Here is a 17733-nt window from a genome sequence, read left to right on the forward strand (position 1 = left end):
AATATTCTTACATACCTAAAGTTCTAATTTAATGGTGTTTCTATTTTATAATCTTTGTTTTATATTATAAATATCCTCTATATCATACAATGTGTATTTTTATGTACTCTTCTATTAAAAATTTAACAAAAAACAAACCTTCTCTTAGCAATCAAAAAGAAAAATATCGTTTTTTGGTAATAATTTATATAATATTAATGGCAACCGGATTAGCATTATGGTAAAAAAGCGAGCAAAACATTTGGCATGGAAAAGTTAATTGCACATTGTCAAGTGAATAATTTACCCAAACTGTACATCTACATGTCAACATTCTTACTTAAAAAACTGTACATCTACATGTCAACATCCTTACTTAAAAAAACACATTAAAATAAAAGGTATAAGAAGCATAAGAAGCAGTGAAGAGTTAAAAAAGCGCATTGTAAGGCTGAATGGTAAATCTGTTTATTTAACCCCAGTGTTAGTTTAAAGTTCTCTTTTTGTAAACTTCAACTTTCCACTGGATTCCCTTTTCCTCCTGTATTCCTTGAGGTACATTTGCATAACTTAAATAAAATCATAAAAATAAATTTTAATATATTGCCATAACATAAAAGAAACAAAAAAGTAATTGAAATTTGATAACTTACTCTTCTGTTGGGACTTGATAAAATGTATCATCAAGTGGAGGTAAGAAGGTGTCACATTCAAAATCACCCAATACCCTTGTAAGGTATACTGTTCCACAATATGGTGAGTTATGAACAAGCTTAACATTAAATTGTAATTATTTAAATATATGATGATAATCCAGTTGTTTTTATAGAGGTATACATAACAATGTGTGAATTAAATTTGTAAATAACTTTTCATGTCTGAGAGCTTTAGGTGCACCAAACTGCTTGCATTTTAAGTATAATAGTATGATTATTTGGTCACATACTAAGGCAGCACCCATTTTGATATTCTGGAACAACACTGGTGTATGTTGAACAGGCAATAAGGGACATACTATTATAAACTTTCTAGTACTTAAGTCGACTTAAATAAATTTATTGATTAAAAATAAAAAGGGTAACACTTTACATTGTAAATAGAAACTCCACCCGCATTAAATACTTCATGAACTTTTTCTTTCCAACTATCTTGTTGTAATAGTTGAACCAATTCCTCAAGAGATCCTACTACGGCATCCTAATTTAAAAAAAAATTAAGGTAAGTAAAAAGCCCTTGTTAGCTTTTTTTAATTAAAGTTGATTCAAAAACAAAATTTATATGTTACACTTTAAATTAAGCATAAAAATTAATGTATTTTGAATTATCATGTAATTTGGCATGATTTTTTAATAGAGTTGCTTTTTTGTAAAAATAATTAGATAACAAAAGGGCAAATGGAAAGCAACACCCCTTAGGTATACTATACATGTCTTACAGCTTCTTTAAAATCTTTAAAAGTCTTAGAACTACTTAAGACAACACTAATACGATCTTTTTGAATTTTTCTGGGCACTGAACACCAAGATTTTCGGCCGGAAATAACAACATTTAATTTTCCATGAGAGGGATTTCCATTTACAAATGAGTTAAAATATTGATATTCGTTTCTAAAATTATCATAAGGTTTTAAATGTCGACATAAATCTTGAAACAATTTATTTATTGGACACTTTTTTTTTATAATCCGCAGTATGTTTGTATTTTTATCAGGGTAGGGTTTTATACATGAGTTATGCAAACTCTAGAAATGAACAATATTGTTTTTGTGATATAAAAATGCTAAAGTTTTTTAATATGTCCATTTTAAGTTTTTAAGTTTCAGCCAGATTTAAATTTTTTTTAAATAAAAAAAAAGCTTCCGAAATTCATACCATGCCTTTACTTGCTTCCATGTTAGATCTACTTAACACAATATTTATTCGATTTTTTAGTGGGCGTAACTTTTGGGGAATTGAGTCCCAGGTTTTTCGACCAATAATAACAACATTTCTTTTTCCTTCTGGGGGGTTACCCGTTGACAGTGCAGAAAAATGTTTGCCTTCTTTTCTAGACATGTTTTGTTTAACAAATTTTATTAAAAAATTTTAAATTTTTGCAATAATAGACAGGGGGGAAAATATAAACACACTGTGAAATTATAAAAGTTGTACAAATCAAAGTTTAATTTTTGGTAAACTTACGGTAAATGCCATGGTAGATTGATTTCCTTTCTTTCCTATTCCCCAACTTTTGCAGCAGGCAACAACTGTGTGAATTTTTAACTCCTTTTCAACACCCATTTTAAAGTAACAGATATTACAAAAAATTATTACTAAATAGAGTACAAAAGGTAAGTTATGTACAAACAATAATAATTTGTCTGAATTTTACAAAAACTGTGGCAGTAAAATAATTAGGGATGGGCTGAAATCCAAATTACTCGGATTCGACGAGCCCGAGTATTTTGTCGGGATACTCGGCCGAGTCCGAGTACTCGGTTATGACGTCATTTAAACGTATATAACTTTTCACGAGAATCTTTTCCGCATAATTTTAAAACGGCTAAATTTGCCAAAAAACACGTATTTATGGATTATAAAGTGTTTAACGTTGGCAAAACTACTTACCGCTGATAGCAATATCATTTAAAGTCCAAACGAAAATGTAAAAGTCTCAAACTCATTATGCGTAAAATTTTACCAAGTAAAAGTGTATTTGTTGCGCAATCGTTGCTTAAATAACGTAATATAATTGAGAGTAGATTATAAATTATTAGAAGAAGGCAAAACTCGTGTTTTTTATGTTTAGTAATTCGTATACGATCTTAAATGACAAATTATTACTCGGCGTCCGAGTACTAAAAAATGCTCGACGAGCACGAGTATTAAAATATTCCTAATACTCGGGCCGAGTACTCGGACTCGGATTCGATTGGCCCATCCCTAAAAATAATATTAACAATGAAACCAAGTTATTTTTGCAAACAAAAAAATCTGATTCTGCGTAATGTTAAAAACAACAAAAAGTAAAGAAAAATAATTTTCTTTTAATGCGTAGGCAGGCTGTTACCATCTAATCAACATATCTAAAAGATAAAGTGCTTGCTGAACAAATTTAAAAATATTTGGTCCAACTAAAAATAAATTCTAAGTAACAGTTTTGAAACATGTATAGAAAATGTAGTAGGGATGGGCTGAAATCCAAATTACTCGGATTCGACGAGCCCGAGTATTTTGTCGCGATACTCGACCGAGTCCGAGTACTCGGTTATGACGTCATTTAAACGTATATAACTGTTCACGAGAATCTTTCCCGCATAATTTTCAAACTGCAAAATTTGCCAAAAAACACGTACTTATGGATTATAAAAGGTTTAACGTTGGCAAAACTACTTACCGCTGATAGCAATATCATTTTAAGTCCAAACAAAAATGTTTAAGTCTCAAATTTATTATGCGTAAAATTTAGTAAAAAAAGTGTAGTAAAAAGTGTATTAGTTGCGCAATTGTTGCTTAGAAAACGTAATACAATTGAGAGTAGATTATAAATTATTAGAAAAAGGCAAACCTCGTGTTTTTTATGTTTAGTAAATCGTATACGATCTTAAATGACAAATTATTACTCGGCGTCCGAGTACTAAAAAATGCTCGACGAGCACGAGTATTAAAATATGCTTAATACTCGGGCCGAGTACTCGGACTCGGATTCGATTGGCCCATCCCTAAAATGTAGATTATTATTTAAAAGTATTACTTTATTTAAAACAAATGATTAGTCTTGGCTTTCTGCATTTTGCCCATCATCAATCATATTCTGCAAAAGTTGTAAACTTGTATCCATGTCAGTAACATCCCATATTTTAGGTTTAGTTTTAACTTTTTCTTTATCTCCATCGCCATTTGACATTTTCTCACCTTCGAAGTCTATATTACTTTCGGTATTGCTTGGCAAGTTCAGGTCTTTTACAATTTTGTCATAATATTCCATCAAGGACAAAAGTGTTGAAGCTTTAAGAACCCCAAAATCAACCAAGGTGACAAGATGTAGAAGTAGATTTCGTCTTAGGGAATGTTGAGCTATTAAAGGAGCGTGCAGGTTTATAAACGATCTGCACTTGACATTAACCTGGGAATCAGAAATGCAATAATGTTTAATTACATACAAATTCCACATTTTCATAATGGGTTTCTCCCCTTCATTGACATCAGTGAATTCGTCAAGCATGTGCCGAATGTGGGATCTCAGCCAATCAGGATCGGTCTCGTCCTCAGAATCATTGTCAAATTCACATGGTCGGATGGGTACAGCCGTTCTACTGTGAAAATACAGACGATGATGACCATCTGTATATTGGGCGGCACTTGACTCTAAATTATCCTCCTTTTCTAGCATTTCGTTGATATCCATCTTAGCACATTGCTTAGCCTTTTGTGATCTGTAAACAAGAAGATCAGTTGCTGGGATTCGATGCACAGGACCTCTTCTGCTGAACACCATTCCAGGTTGGGCAAATATAAACTGAGGGTTACCACTGTAAGACCCATCATAACATTCATTTACTGAAACCTCAACGACAACCCCATGTGTTTGTATTGAATAAACAAAATTAAACCTAGGATGACAATATCTTAAATGTTTAAACAAGCCATATAGATTCATGCAATTAAGTAAACACCAAGGACAAAGACAGTCTTCTCTTGCTTCGGTTTGCTGGTGTGTTTCAGTGCTATAAATAAACTGATAAAATATGTTAGAAGATGTTGTATCTTTTTTAAAGATTTTTCGATATTCAACTTTTTGGTAAGGTAAAAGAGATTTGTCAATCATTTTTTCAGTTTTTTCTTCTGAAACAACAGCTTCTGGGTCTTTTTCTTCGCTGTAGCTTTTGACCAAACTATTCTTTCTGCGTAGTCTTTTTGGCTCTGATTCCATTGATTCAATGTCATTTCTTTCCACAGATTTTCTACCATTGTTATCAAGAGAATCAGAATTTTTCGAGTCAGCCCAAGTAAGTTTCATCTTTAAGTTTGCAGTGCCATTCATGGAACTTAAAACTTTGATATCTCTTCCACCATCCAAAGCTTCCCAGGTTGAGTTCTTTTTATTTTTAATAGAGTCTGTAGTATGTCGTGCCATAGCTAGCTCATATTCTCCATTTAACAAGCAAGTTTCATGGTCGTTATTAAATAATGCTAATTCTGCCTCATATATGACTCCAACTCCAGGCTTGGATTGATCTGAAAGATATTTTCTTGAATTTTTTCCAAATTTTGGAGGATTTTCTCTTGTGGTAGAATTACTTTTTTCAGAACTGTCATCTGCAAGGTTTTTTCGTTTTCGGGGGCCACTGGTAAGGTTATGCAAAGAAATTGCGGCAGGATCTTGCTCTAGTTTTTTTTTTTTTCTTCCATCATAATCATCATTGTCACTTTCAGCACTTGATTCTTCATCAGAATATTCTGAATTACTTTCACTGCAGCTGTCTCTTGTTTCGTACACACGAAAAACAAGAGTGTAGTTTTTGATCAGAAGACTATCATCGGGCTGCTGGATATCAGACATGGACAAAGAAACCACAGAATGATAATTAACCGTTCTTGGGTTAACCGCTACTTCTGTCGACCCAACAATATTTTCAGATTCAACACTTTGACCACTTTTTCTGCGACTTTGTGAGGTGTTATGCAGAGATATTGTAACTTCAACATTTTGCATTCTTTTTGGAGAAGAATTGTCCGAGTCTACACCGGGATCTGTAAAAAACCCAATAATTTCTAGTTTAAGTTCATCAAATATCTTTTTCGATTTTCCATTTAATTTGGATCGAGAAAGTTTTGCCACCTCAAGCATGTCATCAACTTTGAAAAGATTTCGGCGTTTATTATTTCTGGAACAGCGATGAAGCATGTAGGATGTTGACCTATGCAGAAAGATGGGAGAAAATAAATGTCTGGCATACAAAAATCTATAAATTTGAGTTGGTTTTTCAAATGCAGACATAAATTCTTCTCGGTCTTGTTGCAAATTAAGAATGACTTCATTATTTTCAGGCTTCTCTTTTTTTGGCCTTGGCATTTTGGTGGATTTTTAACAAGTCAACCTAAATTACTGTGTTAATTTATTCTTAATGCTGCAAAAGAAATAAAAAATAAAATTCAAAAATGATCACAAAAAACAAATAAATTTATTGATATGTATACTATGTGTAAAACCATTTTGTTTACTTAACAAATTAATATTTAAGTGTATCTGGCTCTTTAATTATCTCTGCAAATTTTTGCATACGTTCTTTTAATATGGCATGTTTTTCTTGTGACATTTTTCTTTCTTCTTGTTTTTTTTTGACTCTCTCTTTTTCGATTTGAACAAAAATACTTTCTTCTTTTTTCAGTTTAATGTCAACTGCCTCACGAACTCTTGCCAAAGCAATTTCATAATTTTTTAGTTGAACTCGTGTTTCATTGCAATCCACTATAGTCTTTGTAGGTACATGAGTGATGTGGACTCTACATTTCTTTTTATTCGCTTTTTGGCCTCCTTTGGTGCCTGGTGGCATATAAATAACTCTTAGATCCTTTTTCTCAATTTGAATTACTTTTCCAATTTTGTCAATTTTGTTAAAGTATTTCATATATTCCCGTACTTTGTTGACATTATGATGACTCGAACTGTTTGCTTGTGGTATTAAACCAAACTGAAATGCCTTTAACATTTATTTTTTAACATGTTAGTTATGATTAAGTTATTTAAATGTGTGTTAACCAATTCGCTTATTGTATAGAACTAAAATAAAACAAAAAATAGATTATATATATTAAAATTGAACTTTACATTTTTAATAAACAACATCAAATATAACTCTGACATGTTTTACATTATTTAATCAGTTTAACTATACCATTGATTGTTAAATACAAGCAACTTTTTTAAAGTCTAAATTATTCTGTTATTTTTACAGTAAACAAAAGAGAATTGGGGGAAGTTACATCCGCAACAATCAACTCTTGATTATTCTCAATACCGAGTTCTTTTAAAGTTTTTGATAAATTAGGTCTAGTAGCAACTTCAATTGAAGCAACTGTTTTCATGTATAAAGTTTTGCTCATCCCTTTAATAACTGCAGTTATACCAGGACTTTTCATTTGTAATAAATTTGAGTCGCGCAAATAATCTAAAATATCTCGAAGTGTGGATCCAGAAGAAAACTTTAAAACTTGGGGCTTCTGACTACATGCCAAACAATTTGCATTTCTTTGGGCCTCAAAAGTGTAAGTATAAACACCATCCACATCATTAAATACCATGTAGTTGTTTAAAGGAACACAACAACTACTAGCAAGCTTAAAAACCTCAGTTGCACATGCTGCAGCAATGACAGCATTTGTGGAAGCAACAGCTGGTATGATCCGCTTAACAACACCTTGTGTGAGCCGATATGTTACACCCTCTATTCCAAATTCATTTGCTCTTTCACTTGCCAAATTACAAATCCATTTAATATGGTCAGGATCATCACCATCTATAGGTACATCTCCAAATGGTTTTTCCTTTTCCCATCCAAACATTTTGACATACTCAACACAGTGTTCAGGTTGCCGTGGTGTATGAGCTATTGTACACATGGGAAAGTTAATTTGAGGGGGGTATAAGTCCAATGTGCATTCTATACATGCAGACATGCCTGGTAATATTACTCTGGCATTTCCTTTAAACCCTTCTGTGCCGCCATCTACAATGGGAATAATAGAACTTTGATCTAATGAACCATCATCATTGTACTCTAATAAACTAATTATCATCCCATTGATCCATCTCCGTGCCACGATGGAATCAAGACCACAAACAACAACATGAAACTGCTTGTAAAATTGTTCATCATAATCTTCAATTCTGCAAAAGTGAGGTACAACTTGCGCACCTTTGACTCGATTGTTAATAAACTCAGCTGCAACCTTTGCTTTTCCCTTACCAATGTCTTTATGACGAAACAAAAATTGACGATTTAGATTTGACAGATCTATTGTATCCATATCAATAACATGAATATGACGAAATCCACTTAAGGTTAAGTCCTTAAGGAGTTCGCAACCTAGACCACCAGCCCCAATTACAAGGATTTTACAATTGTTTAACATAAACTGAAGTATATCGAGACTTGGCTCAAAATCAGGGTGAGCAAATGGACTAGGACGCCCAACAATATTTTCTAAGTTTTTCCATCTTCCAGGCCACGTAGTTGTTTCTCTTGGTGAAGAAATGTCCATTTTACCCCAAATATTTTTCTAAAACGTATTAAACAATAGAAAAATTACTAAACGCGGGAAAAATTATTTTCATGGATAAGTTGTGTAACTTTACTACTATATACTTTATCATTCATGGATTAATTTAAAAAATTTGTAACAATCTAACAATGTTTTTTAATTAATAAATAACCTCAAAACTGCTTAATCTTTTTAAAAAGTTTACTTTGTAGAAGATATTTTATACGCATGACTGCACCATGCTCATTTTTATGATTTACGATCTCAAAACGTTATCCTCAACAAAAATAAAGACCTTTTTAAATCAATCTGAAAATTGAAAAGACTTTTTACAAACAAAAGTTTTTTTTCAGTTTAGAACAATTAGCGGTTTTTAAACGGCAGTTCCAGTGTGTCACTTTGCTTACTATCGGGATCGTCAGATAGTAATAACGTAATGACGATGTGCTTACTATGCGCACGTTGCCAACTTGCTCCACCGGTAAAACGAAATCAGCGCTAAGCATTGCATAGTTTTAGTTAAGATTTGTTCACTTTTGTTTTACATTTGTTGCGTAAAATACAGTTCGTTTATTAATAAAATAACTTATGAAGTTACAATCTTGGAAAAATAGTAGGAAAAATTTATAATTCATCACTGTCTGTTATTCTATGTAAAAGACTGAAAGAAGCAATATCAGAAATGTCAAAACGATTTTCAGATATAAATGCTAAAATATCTTACATCACAAACCGGAAAACTGGACCAATACTTAAAGTAAAACGACCTATTATAATTAATGAGGACACTAAATTTGTAAACGTTCGACAAGAGAGAAATAAAATTTCATGCAGCGATCAAGTGGCAGCTTTGTTCCTATGCCTAAAAGAAAATAATTATTTGGATGCGAATTGTAAGCCAGAGTTAAAAAATTATCTGGAATGTGATAAAAAAGTTAAAGCCAACTTTCAAAGACAAGAAGTTCAGGTTAAGCTTCCAAAAGGAAATTTAAAATTTGATGAAGCAAGGGATTTGTTAAAAAGTTACCCAAATCCTGTGCATAAAAAGACTTATAATATTAAGAAAAACAATTTGATTTCTTTTTCTCCAGTCAAAAGAGTTAAAATTCCCAACAACGATATGGGAAGATCATTTAAAAAAATCTAAAAGTTTACCTGTTCATATTTTAACCCATCATTAAAATAGCTTTTAAATGTGTTTTGGGTTTAACTAATATTAAATATTTAATTATTTAAAATGTTGCAATTATTATCATCTAGATATAAATTCAACTTTTTGTAACTTGCATTTTGTCTTTAGATTTTTTAAATTTATCAGTTTAGTAAAAATATCAAAATGTCTGAACAGGTAGCTAAACGAACTAAAACCGAAAAAGTGGAAATTATTGGAAGGTAAAATAAATTCCACATGAAACTAACTCAATATCAAACCCATATTAATCCCTTACATTTTTAACAGTGGTCTTATTGGAAGAAGTTGGTCAATGTTATATGCAGGGGCTGGGTATAACGTTGTTATGTACGATTCTGAGTTTGAAGCTGGTGGAACAACGGTACCGCCCAAGTTTTGTCCTTCTTTTCGGTAAGCATGCGTAACCCAAACCTGTAACATTATTTAATTTATCTTTTACAGTGTGTTAAATTGTTATTATTTTAAATAAAAAAATAAAAAAATTTTACCGTCACACCGCACTGGGCCGCTAATACGTGTATCGTATCCATTTTGGAATAAAAAGATGGTTCTACCTCAACAGTGAGGCCATTGTATCCCTTTATCCTGGTGGAACTATATGTCATAAGTGAGCAGCCTAAACGCAGATATCATTAAACAACTGAAGTGTAAATATATTTTTAAGTATATTTCATTGAACTGTTACTTCCTGATGAAGTCCCACTTGCACAACACTGTCTTTCTGAGGGTCCGCCACATTTTCCACTAGAATACGAGCCTGAGCAGTAGTTGCTGTTGTCTTAGCAATTTCCGCACACACTATCGCACGCTGAATCGGAACTGGACCAAATATTTTCGTTTGCTTGACCTGGATAACAGATAAATAAAATAATTAGCTTTACGTCAAATATAAATTTTACTGTAAAACGCTTAAAAGTTACATATGGCGTCGCAGTTTAAACAGCAACGACGGTTAGAATCTCCATCGCATTTTCCTTGTTCGACTCCAGCATTACAAACGTAGTATCTATAGTCGACGCATGTTCCGCCTTTAGATGTGCACTGGAAATCGGAAGCTAAAATTGCAAATGCGTAATGCTACATTAAATCAGATTTTGATAAATTTTGTAATTTTTGTGTTAAACTAATTGACATGTTTTACCTAAAGCTCCCGTCGCTAGAAAAATAAGAACCAAACGCGAAATCATTTTTGCTAATGCTGTGCAGAAACGTAACCTATTTGTAAAATTACTGAACTTGCAAACGTTACCCTATATATAGTAAATACATGCGTGTGAATGAACATGTGTGAATACTTACATTAAATTTAAAAATAAATTCGTTGCTTGCTAATTAAACACACTGTCTAACTATAACTAAACTTAATACGGTAAACCTGGCTTGGTGTTATGCGTCGGAAGATCAACATTAACACTTTCTAAAATTTAACTCAAAAATAAATAATATGTTTGCTTTTAAAACAGCGTTAGCGTGTAATAAAACTAAATTGACTTATTGATATAAGGCACTTCACAAATAAAAACAAAAACAGCATCAAATAACTTTTACCCATGTATAGTAGGACATTGTCATGTATTTTTGTTATAATATAATTGTACCAATTTGTTTTATAACAACTACCCGGCTGGCTATACCTCTTAAAACCAATCAGCAATGCAAGTAGTTTGCAAAACTGAAAACTCGCTGTCATACCACGAAAAAAACATTTTTTGGCAAAATATATAATGGAAATTTTATTTGTATATTAGGCCTACGGCCAATTCTGTTCATTTCGACCTTTTATTTTTCCATAATTACAAAAAATAATAAAAGCAGCAGAATTCTAAAGTACAAATTTAAAAATGTTAACAATCTTTACCTCAAAGCCAAAATTTATGTAAAAGTGCACTATTTTGTTAAAGTAAAGGCAAAAATTTAAATAAAAAAAAAAACTTGTTTGACTAAGAACAACATTAAAAAAAATTGACTGATCAAATTACTTTTTTTTAAAAACGAGCTAAATTTATAATGGAAAATGAGTAACTTTAGCGGTTGACGTTAAGATTTATTCAAGCGGAACAAGTCTCACATGGTTGATGAAAAAAAGGGAAATCGAACGGAATCTATTTGAATCGTTGTTAGGCATGCTTTTGCTAGAATGTTCGAAAATAAATTCTAGTTATCTATCAGTCAATGTGATATATTTAAACCCAGGGTGTGTATGCAATCAAGCTGTTCATTAATACATTATTTTTAATTTAATTTTTTTATTGTATATTAAGTTAAGCTAGTTGTTAATATTTATAACGTTTTAGGTATTTGTATTTAAAAAAATTATATTTCAGGATCAATATTTTTTAATTATTAAAATCTAAAAATTACACAAAATGGCTTTCCATGTACCTAAAGCACCAGGATTCTCACAAATGCTTAAAGATGGGGCAAGAGTAAGTTAAATTGCGTTACTTCTAACTTTAACATTTTTGAAAAAAATACTTAATGTTTTAATTTAATTTTTAGCATTACCAAGGTTTAGATGAAGCAGTATACAGAAACATTAATGCTTGCAAAGAATTAGCAAAAACCACCAAAACGGCATTTGGTCCCCATGGTAAGTTTTATGTAAAATATAATATATAAATGGTGTTAAAACAAAAGAATGCTTAATGGTGTAATTATTTGTAATTTAATACCAAGCTTTAAATATGCCAAATAAATAGGATTTACAATATAGTTGTGTTTAGGAATGAACAAAATGGTCATTAACCATATTGAAAAACTGTTTGTTACAAATGATGCAGCTACAATTTTAAAGGAGTTGGAGGTATTTATTTTTTCTTAAATTTTCAACAATTAAACTAATATGGTTTATTTTTCTGTGTTATTTTTATTTGTATAACCTTTTTAGGTTCAACATCCAGCAGCAAAGATGGTGGTCATTGCATCGCAAATGTGTGAACAAGAAGTTGGAGATGGAACCAATCTCGTTCTTATCCTTGCAGGTAAAAATTAGTTATAAATTTTAAATAAAAATTGCAGTATGTGATGGATAATTTAAGGTGGTGATATCATCTGAGCTTGCAAATTTAATTCATGACATATCTCTAAATAAAATCTAATGTTTACTTCTCCAATTTTTATTTATAGGAGCTATGTTAAGCCAAGCAGAAGAATTGTTAAGATTGGGTTTATCTGTTACTGAAGTAATTGAAGGATATGAACAGGCTTGTGAAAAAGCAATTGAAATATTACCTGGTAAATAAATTTAGCGTCTATTATTCCCACTTTTTTGTAAATGTTAAAAAACTCTCTTTAGCTTATTTACCAACTAAACCTGAATTTGGTTGATATTTAGACCTAGTATGTTCAAGCGTAGAAGACCTAAGGAATGAAGAAATGGTAACAAAAGCTTTAAGAACTTGTATCGCAAGTAAACAATATGGAAATGAAGATTTTCTTTCCAAGTTGATTACTAAAGCGTGTAGTAAGTTTATATTTTAATTACTAGTAAACTAAAAAGAGATTTCCTCACTAACCAACAAAAACAGGTTTACTCAGAACGCTTTTTTCTATTTTGTAGCTTCAATTCTTCCACCAACCAAATTGTCATTTAGTGTGGATAGTGTCAGAGTTGCCAAATTAATGGGAGCAGGAGTTCACTCTTCAAAAGTTATTAATGGAATGGTTTTCTTGCGGGAATGTGAAAGTAATTTTTTACAAAAACAGTAATTTTTCTTTAAGGTATCCCTTACATCAGAAATTATTCATATTTTTTTTGATAATAGGTGACTTAAACATGATGAAAGATGCCAAGGTGGCGGTATTTTCTTGCCCTTTTGACATGCTCAACACTGAAACCAAGGGCACAGTTTTGATCAAAAACGCCAAAGAACTTAAAGAGTTCAGCACTGGAGAAGAAAATATGTTGGATGCTGTAAGTTTGAGCTGAAAAAAACAAATCATGAAGTATACAACTTTAAATATATTTTATAATATTTCTGTTACTTTTAGCAAATTAAAGCCATCGTGGACACTGGTGTAAACGTGATTGTATCTGGAGGCAAAGTTTCAGATCTTGCTCTCCATTTCTCCAATAAATATAAATTGATGGTCGTTCGCCTCAACTCAAAATGGGATATTAGAAGATTGTGTAAAACCATCAATGCCACTCCTCTTCCAAGACTGGTAATAATTTAAAAAAAAATATGTTAATTTTTGTGCACTTTTGTTGCAAAAATGAAGACAAACTTTTTTTGTCATGTACATAATTTTTAATAATTTGCATTGTTTTGTATAGACCCCACCCACAGCAGATGAAATAGGTCACTGTGCAATTGTTCGCCAAGATGAGGTTGGTGACCGAAGTGTGGTCATCTTCGAGCATTTGTCTAATGAGGGAAACAAGATATGCACTCTAGCTCTCCGTGCAGCTACACCTAATATTATGGATGATTTGGAACGTGCAGTTGATGATGGCGTCAACAATTTCAAAGTTCTAACTAGAGTAAGTATTAGAGTGTTAATCTAGCAAGAATTTAACAACCCACTACAAAGCTTCTATGTTTAAAAAAAAAAACAATTTTTATAGGACAACAGACTGGTCCCAGGAGCTGGAGCTACAGAAATTGAACTCGCAAGACAAATCCAGAAATTCGGTGAATCCCAACCCGGTTTGGAGCAATATGCTATCAAGAAGTATGCACAAGCACTGGAAGTTGTCCCCAGGGCATTAGCTGAAAATGCAGGGCTTAACCCAACTGAAATTGTATCCAAACTGTATGCAGCTCACCAGGTAAACTATTGATTACCAAGTATCTATTCTAGCAACCTGCAAAATAATCTTTTTGGTGTTACTTTATTATGAATACTTATTTTCAGGATGGTGCATCAAATGGAGTTGATATTGAAGAAGGTGAAGTTCTTAATTCTGTAGAAGCTGGTATAACAGATTCCTACTTGGTTAAGCACTGGGCTTTAAGACTGGCCACCAACGCAGCAGTCACTGTTCTTAGGGTGGATCAAATTATTATGGCAAAACCAGCAGGAGGCCCAAAGCCCCCTAAACAGGGAGGAGACTGGGATAAAGACGATGATGAATAAGCTTTTTTTCATAAAAATTAGGCAAATAAAAAAAATTTGGTCAAAATTCAAAACTGTTCGAGATTAAAGGCGTTTAAGTTTAAATTTAATAACGGCAAAATTTTTGCTGCTCTTAAATTCACATATTTACTGTTTTGCATGTTAAAAATTTCTTGTACATATTGTAACCAGGAAGTTTTCCTTTCGTAGATTTTTTGTTGCTGTTCAGAATTGTTGGAATTACATCAGAGTTCCACAATAAGAAAATAAAAATTCCTTGTTTGCAATGACTTTTTGATTAATTGAAATATATTCTTATTTATAAGAAAAAAGGTGCTATAGATTAATTTAATACAAGGTAGTCAGTAACAAAAAGATATCACCTGTATTTTTTAGCCTTGCATAAACATACAATACACAAGCTAGTAAATATGTTTGTATGCTGGCATTTTAGGATTTATTAACATTATTCAATAAAATTTAAACTAAAAGAAAAAAACTTGGTCCAAGAGCATCTTAATATATGTTAAACAAATAAGAAGTTTTATATAAAAACATTAAATTAAAATTAACTACTACAAAAATAATTGATAAAATGTACAATTAGAAATGCTTTTTAGATTAAACATTGCATAATTTTCCAGACAAGAGAATTATTTTAAAATAGCATGTTCAAATTATACATTAACCGTTTTCTATATGAGAACCTTTAATGCACATTTTTGGGTTTTCGATATCTCGCTTGCTTTGAATCATTCTTAGTTCAAGGTTTGAAAAAGTTGGTTTTGTACCACTAGGTACTTCATCTAATAAATAAATTAAAAAGATTTAACTAATTCATTGATTTTTAGTAGAATAACCTTCTAATTTATTGATTTTCGGTAAACTTACCTTCAGCAGCTTTTTGGGTTCGTATTAAAACATTGTGCATAGTTGAAATAACTTTTTCTAGAGCAAGTTTCAGGTCATCAGGATGCTGGTGTGTCCAAGCCAAAAGGAGGGCAGCAAAGAGGTCACCTGACCCTACAAATGCTGCACCAATCAGTGGCATTTCAAGTTTTATTTTTGACATGTATGTCCATTAGTTACTGATAAAAAACAAAAATTTGTCACAAATACATAATCATTTTTAAGAACCCAAGGCACAACTGCTTTAGATTCTAAATACATAATTTATGTTTGTAAATCTTACATAATTGTTTGCTTCCATAACCGATAAGAGAGTCTTTTCCACCTAAAGTTGAACTACTTATCACAACAAGATTTGGTCCTAAGGAATGTAAATGATCTATTGCCTGTATAGCTTCTTTTTCTGTTGTAATAGGTTTTCCTAAAAACAACGTAAAAACAACTAAGTTACTAAATAAAAAAAATTTAAAACAAAAAATAAACAAATCATGAAAAATGTGTAACTATAATTCGTAAATAATAGTTTACAATTTACCTGTCAGAAGTTCAGCTTCAAATTGGTTTGGAACCAACACATCAGCAATTGGAACAACTTCTTCTCTTTATACTGGTAAAAGTTCCTCAGGAACATACATTTTTCCCTCTCCATCCCAAGTATCCCCCATCACAGGGTCACACACTAAAAATCGGATAAAAATAAAAAATAGGATAATTTTACGTAACTATTTTAAAGACTAGTTCAAAAACAAAATTACACATAAATCTTACCATAAATTAAATTAGGGTTTCTTTCTTTTAACTCCTTAATAATTTCTACCATCTTTCGTAACATTAATTTGTCTCTACAGTAACCTAAAATTGAATAAGTTTAAGATATTAATTAAACTACTCATTCATTCAAAAAAGAAAAGGCATAAAGTATTCAAAAGATTTTAGAACAAACCTGTTAATACATAATCGTAACGAATGACATCATTTAGTTTTAAAGTTTCATATAATTCCTCAATTTCATCACAGTGTAAAATTTGTCCCTTCCAATGTGGATATCCAGTGTGGTTTGAAAACTGAACTGAGTTTATAAAATCGACCTCAAAACCCAATAACTACAATGCAAGTAAGAATTTTAATAAATAATTGGTATATAGTTTTAATATTATTATTTTAAAATTTAATTATATATAGAATGTATAAGCTATAAACACACAGAGTAAATATATTTAAAAATATACATAAATAAATAATTTTAGCAGGTTTTCGTAGCTTACTTATTTTAGCTATTTTTAATAAGTTTAAATTTACAACTCAGACAAACAGGAAACAAAAAGCATATGGGCCTTTTTGTAAAACAAGAAATGTTGCATTTTATAATAAATCACATTTAAAAAAGAATTTTTATTAAAAATTAAAATATCACAAAAGTATAATATTAAATTTTATTTGTTGTTATGGAAGTATGTTAATAAAGTTCATGTGCATTTCTTTATTTTTATTTTATTTTTTTGTATATATCTTTATCCTCGATGTGGGAAAGTCGAATGCGCGACTTAAACATAGAGCAACATAAGTTACTCCGACCCAGTCTCGAGTTGCCTGTGGCAGTTTGGGATATTATAGAGACTATAATTGCCCGGTAATTATGCTGCTGATTAAGTGCTGGCTCAGCAGGAGTTTATACCGTTTATAGCGCCTTACTCAAGGGTGCTACAGCATGAGATCAGTGGGGATTGAACCCACGACCTCATGTGTGGTGTAGCAAGTGTTCTTACCACTACACCACGCTGTCGGCTATGTTAGCTTATTAGACCGAACATATTGAAATTTAAACAATAAATTTCAACACTTTTTATTACAAATTATCATAACAAATAACTATACCTGAAGTGGAAATACAGCAGATCTATTACCAACATATCCACGAACGACGTGACTTTGAATGGACAAGACCCGAGTCGTCATTTTTGTGAAAGAAATTTTAAACTTTGTCTTTTTTAAATTTGTTATTTAAACTCTATTCAGCTATTTAAAGAAGAGTAGACGTAAATTAACAAAAATATTTAAACAACAAGACTACAAAACGCAATAAGTTAACTCAGCAAAAACTTGACCTACAAACTTTAATCAACACAACTTAAAACTATAATTCGTCACTTAAGACAAAAACAAAACAAACTGAAATCAATAAATCATTGACACGTTGTTACGCATGATTTGCCAAATCACGTGAATGATTTTTATCCCCAACATATAAGTTACTATAAAAAAATAATAAAAGGAATTGAGTGGTACTAAAATTGTTATAATAACAGTTATTGTAACAAAAATTTTAAAGATTTAACATTATTTTATTGCAAA

At 31.3% G+C, this 17733-nt stretch overlaps 7 protein-coding genes and 1 pseudogene across 8 annotated transcripts; 2 read left to right on the top strand and 6 right to left on the bottom strand.

The window, feature by feature from the left end:
• Window positions 1-177: 177 nt before the first annotated feature.
• Window positions 178-2033, bottom strand: LOC145741008 (dihydrofolate reductase-like). The gene is made up of 5 exons (XM_082558663.1): window positions 1862-2033; window positions 1415-1623; window positions 1069-1176; window positions 633-751; window positions 178-548 (listed from the first exon to the last, which is right to left on the bottom strand). The coding sequence occupies exons 1-5, from the start codon at window positions 2031-2033 to the stop codon at window positions 464-466; spliced, it is 693 nt and encodes a 230-aa protein (XP_082414789.1). The 3' UTR covers window positions 178-463.
• On the bottom strand, window positions 1511-6046 carry LOC145763495 (polycomb protein suz12-like). 2 transcript variants are annotated; one of them, XM_082574953.1, is made up of 4 exons: window positions 5800-5879; window positions 2160-5711; window positions 1851-2025; window positions 1511-1586 (listed from the first exon to the last, which is right to left on the bottom strand). In XM_082574953.1, the coding sequence occupies exon 2, from the start codon at window positions 5671-5673 to the stop codon at window positions 3730-3732; it is 1944 nt and encodes a 647-aa protein (XP_082431079.1). In that variant the 5' UTR covers window positions 5674-5711; window positions 5800-5879; the 3' UTR covers window positions 1511-1586; window positions 1851-2025; window positions 2160-3729. The 2 variants fall into 2 exon arrangements, with proteins under 2 accessions (XP_082431079.1, XP_082431078.1); XM_082574952.1 differs by having other exon boundaries at window positions 2160-6046.
• A 144-nt stretch (window positions 6047-6190) lies between these two features.
• LOC145741024 (peptide chain release factor 2-like) lies at window positions 6191-6670 on the bottom strand. The gene has a single exon (XM_082558664.1). It carries the CDS (start codon window positions 6668-6670, stop codon window positions 6191-6193), a length of 480 nt encoding a protein of 159 aa, XP_082414790.1.
• A 71-nt stretch (window positions 6671-6741) lies between these two features.
• LOC145763501 (NEDD8-activating enzyme E1 catalytic subunit-like) lies at window positions 6742-8236 on the bottom strand. Its single transcript, XM_082574959.1, has one exon. The coding sequence runs from the start codon at window positions 8220-8222 to the stop codon at window positions 6897-6899; it is 1326 nt and encodes a 441-aa protein (XP_082431085.1). The 5' UTR covers window positions 8223-8236; the 3' UTR covers window positions 6742-6896.
• A 668-nt stretch (window positions 8237-8904) lies between these two features.
• Window positions 8905-9369, top strand: LOC145741040 (uncharacterized). The gene has a single exon (XM_082558666.1). It carries the CDS (start codon window positions 8905-8907, stop codon window positions 9367-9369), a length of 465 nt encoding a protein of 154 aa, XP_082414792.1.
• A 297-nt stretch (window positions 9370-9666) lies between these two features.
• On the bottom strand, window positions 9667-10601 carry LOC145741056 (uncharacterized; annotated as a pseudogene).
• A 988-nt stretch (window positions 10602-11589) lies between these two features.
• On the top strand, window positions 11590-14762 carry LOC145763498 (T-complex protein 1 subunit theta-like). The gene is made up of 12 exons (XM_082574955.1): window positions 11590-11840; window positions 11914-12004; window positions 12138-12217; window positions 12302-12395; window positions 12541-12648; window positions 12749-12877; window positions 12974-13099; window positions 13179-13327; window positions 13405-13578; window positions 13691-13897; window positions 13982-14185; window positions 14272-14762. The coding sequence occupies exons 1-12, from the start codon at window positions 11781-11783 to the stop codon at window positions 14491-14493; spliced, it is 1644 nt and encodes a 547-aa protein (XP_082431081.1). The 5' UTR covers window positions 11590-11780; the 3' UTR covers window positions 14494-14762.
• LOC145763503 (pyridoxal kinase-like) lies at window positions 14702-17461 on the bottom strand. Its single transcript, XM_082574961.1, is given in 7 exon segments — window positions 14702-15278; window positions 15364-15550; window positions 15675-15802; window positions 15917-16060; window positions 16150-16233; window positions 16325-16484; window positions 17257-17461. Coding segments are annotated over 7 exon segments (906 nt in total). The 5' UTR covers window positions 17338-17461; the 3' UTR covers window positions 14702-15156.
• Between the last annotated feature and the right edge of the window lie 272 nt (window positions 17462-17733).

This window comes from Corella eumyota, chromosome 1 (genome assembly GCF_963082875.1).
Source record: "Corella eumyota chromosome 1, kaCorEumy4.1, whole genome shotgun sequence".
NCBI classification, from domain to species: Eukaryota; Metazoa; Chordata; class Ascidiacea; order Phlebobranchia; family Corellidae; genus Corella; species Corella eumyota.

Bases quoted from the DNA above. Each gene is read 5' to 3' on its own strand.
- LOC145741008 (XM_082558663.1), bottom strand. From the start codon at position 2,033: ATGTCTAGAAAAGAAGGCAAACATTTTTCTGCACTGTCAACGGGTAAC. The intron at 752-1,068 runs GTAAAGTGTTAC...TTTAATGTTAAG, and splicing joins GTGGAGTTTCTATTTACAAT to CTTGTTCATAACTCACCATA. The intron at 549-632 runs GTAAGTTATCAA...ATTTTATTTAAG, and splicing joins TATCAAGTCCCAACAGAAGA to TTATGCAAATGTACCTCAAG.
- LOC145763495 (XM_082574952.1), bottom strand. From the start codon at position 6,033: ATGCCAAGGCCAAAAAAAGAGAAGCCTGAAAATAATGAAGTCATTCTT.
- LOC145741024 (XM_082558664.1), bottom strand. From the start codon at position 6,670: ATGTTAAAGGCATTTCAGTTTGGTTTAATACCACAAGCAAACAGTTCG.
- LOC145763501 (XM_082574959.1), bottom strand. From the start codon at position 8,222: ATGGACATTTCTTCACCAAGAGAAACAACTACGTGGCCTGGAAGATGG.
- LOC145741040 (XM_082558666.1), top strand. From the start codon at position 8,905: ATGTCAAAACGATTTTCAGATATAAATGCTAAAATATCTTACATCACA.
- LOC145763498 (XM_082574955.1), top strand. From the start codon at position 11,781: ATGGCTTTCCATGTACCTAAAGCACCAGGATTCTCACAAATGCTTAAA. The intron at 11,841-11,913 runs GTAAGTTAAATT...TTTAATTTTTAG, and splicing joins TGCTTAAAGATGGGGCAAGA to CATTACCAAGGTTTAGATGA. The intron at 14,186-14,271 runs GTAAACTATTGA...ACTTATTTTCAG, and splicing joins AACTGTATGCAGCTCACCAG to GATGGTGCATCAAATGGAGT.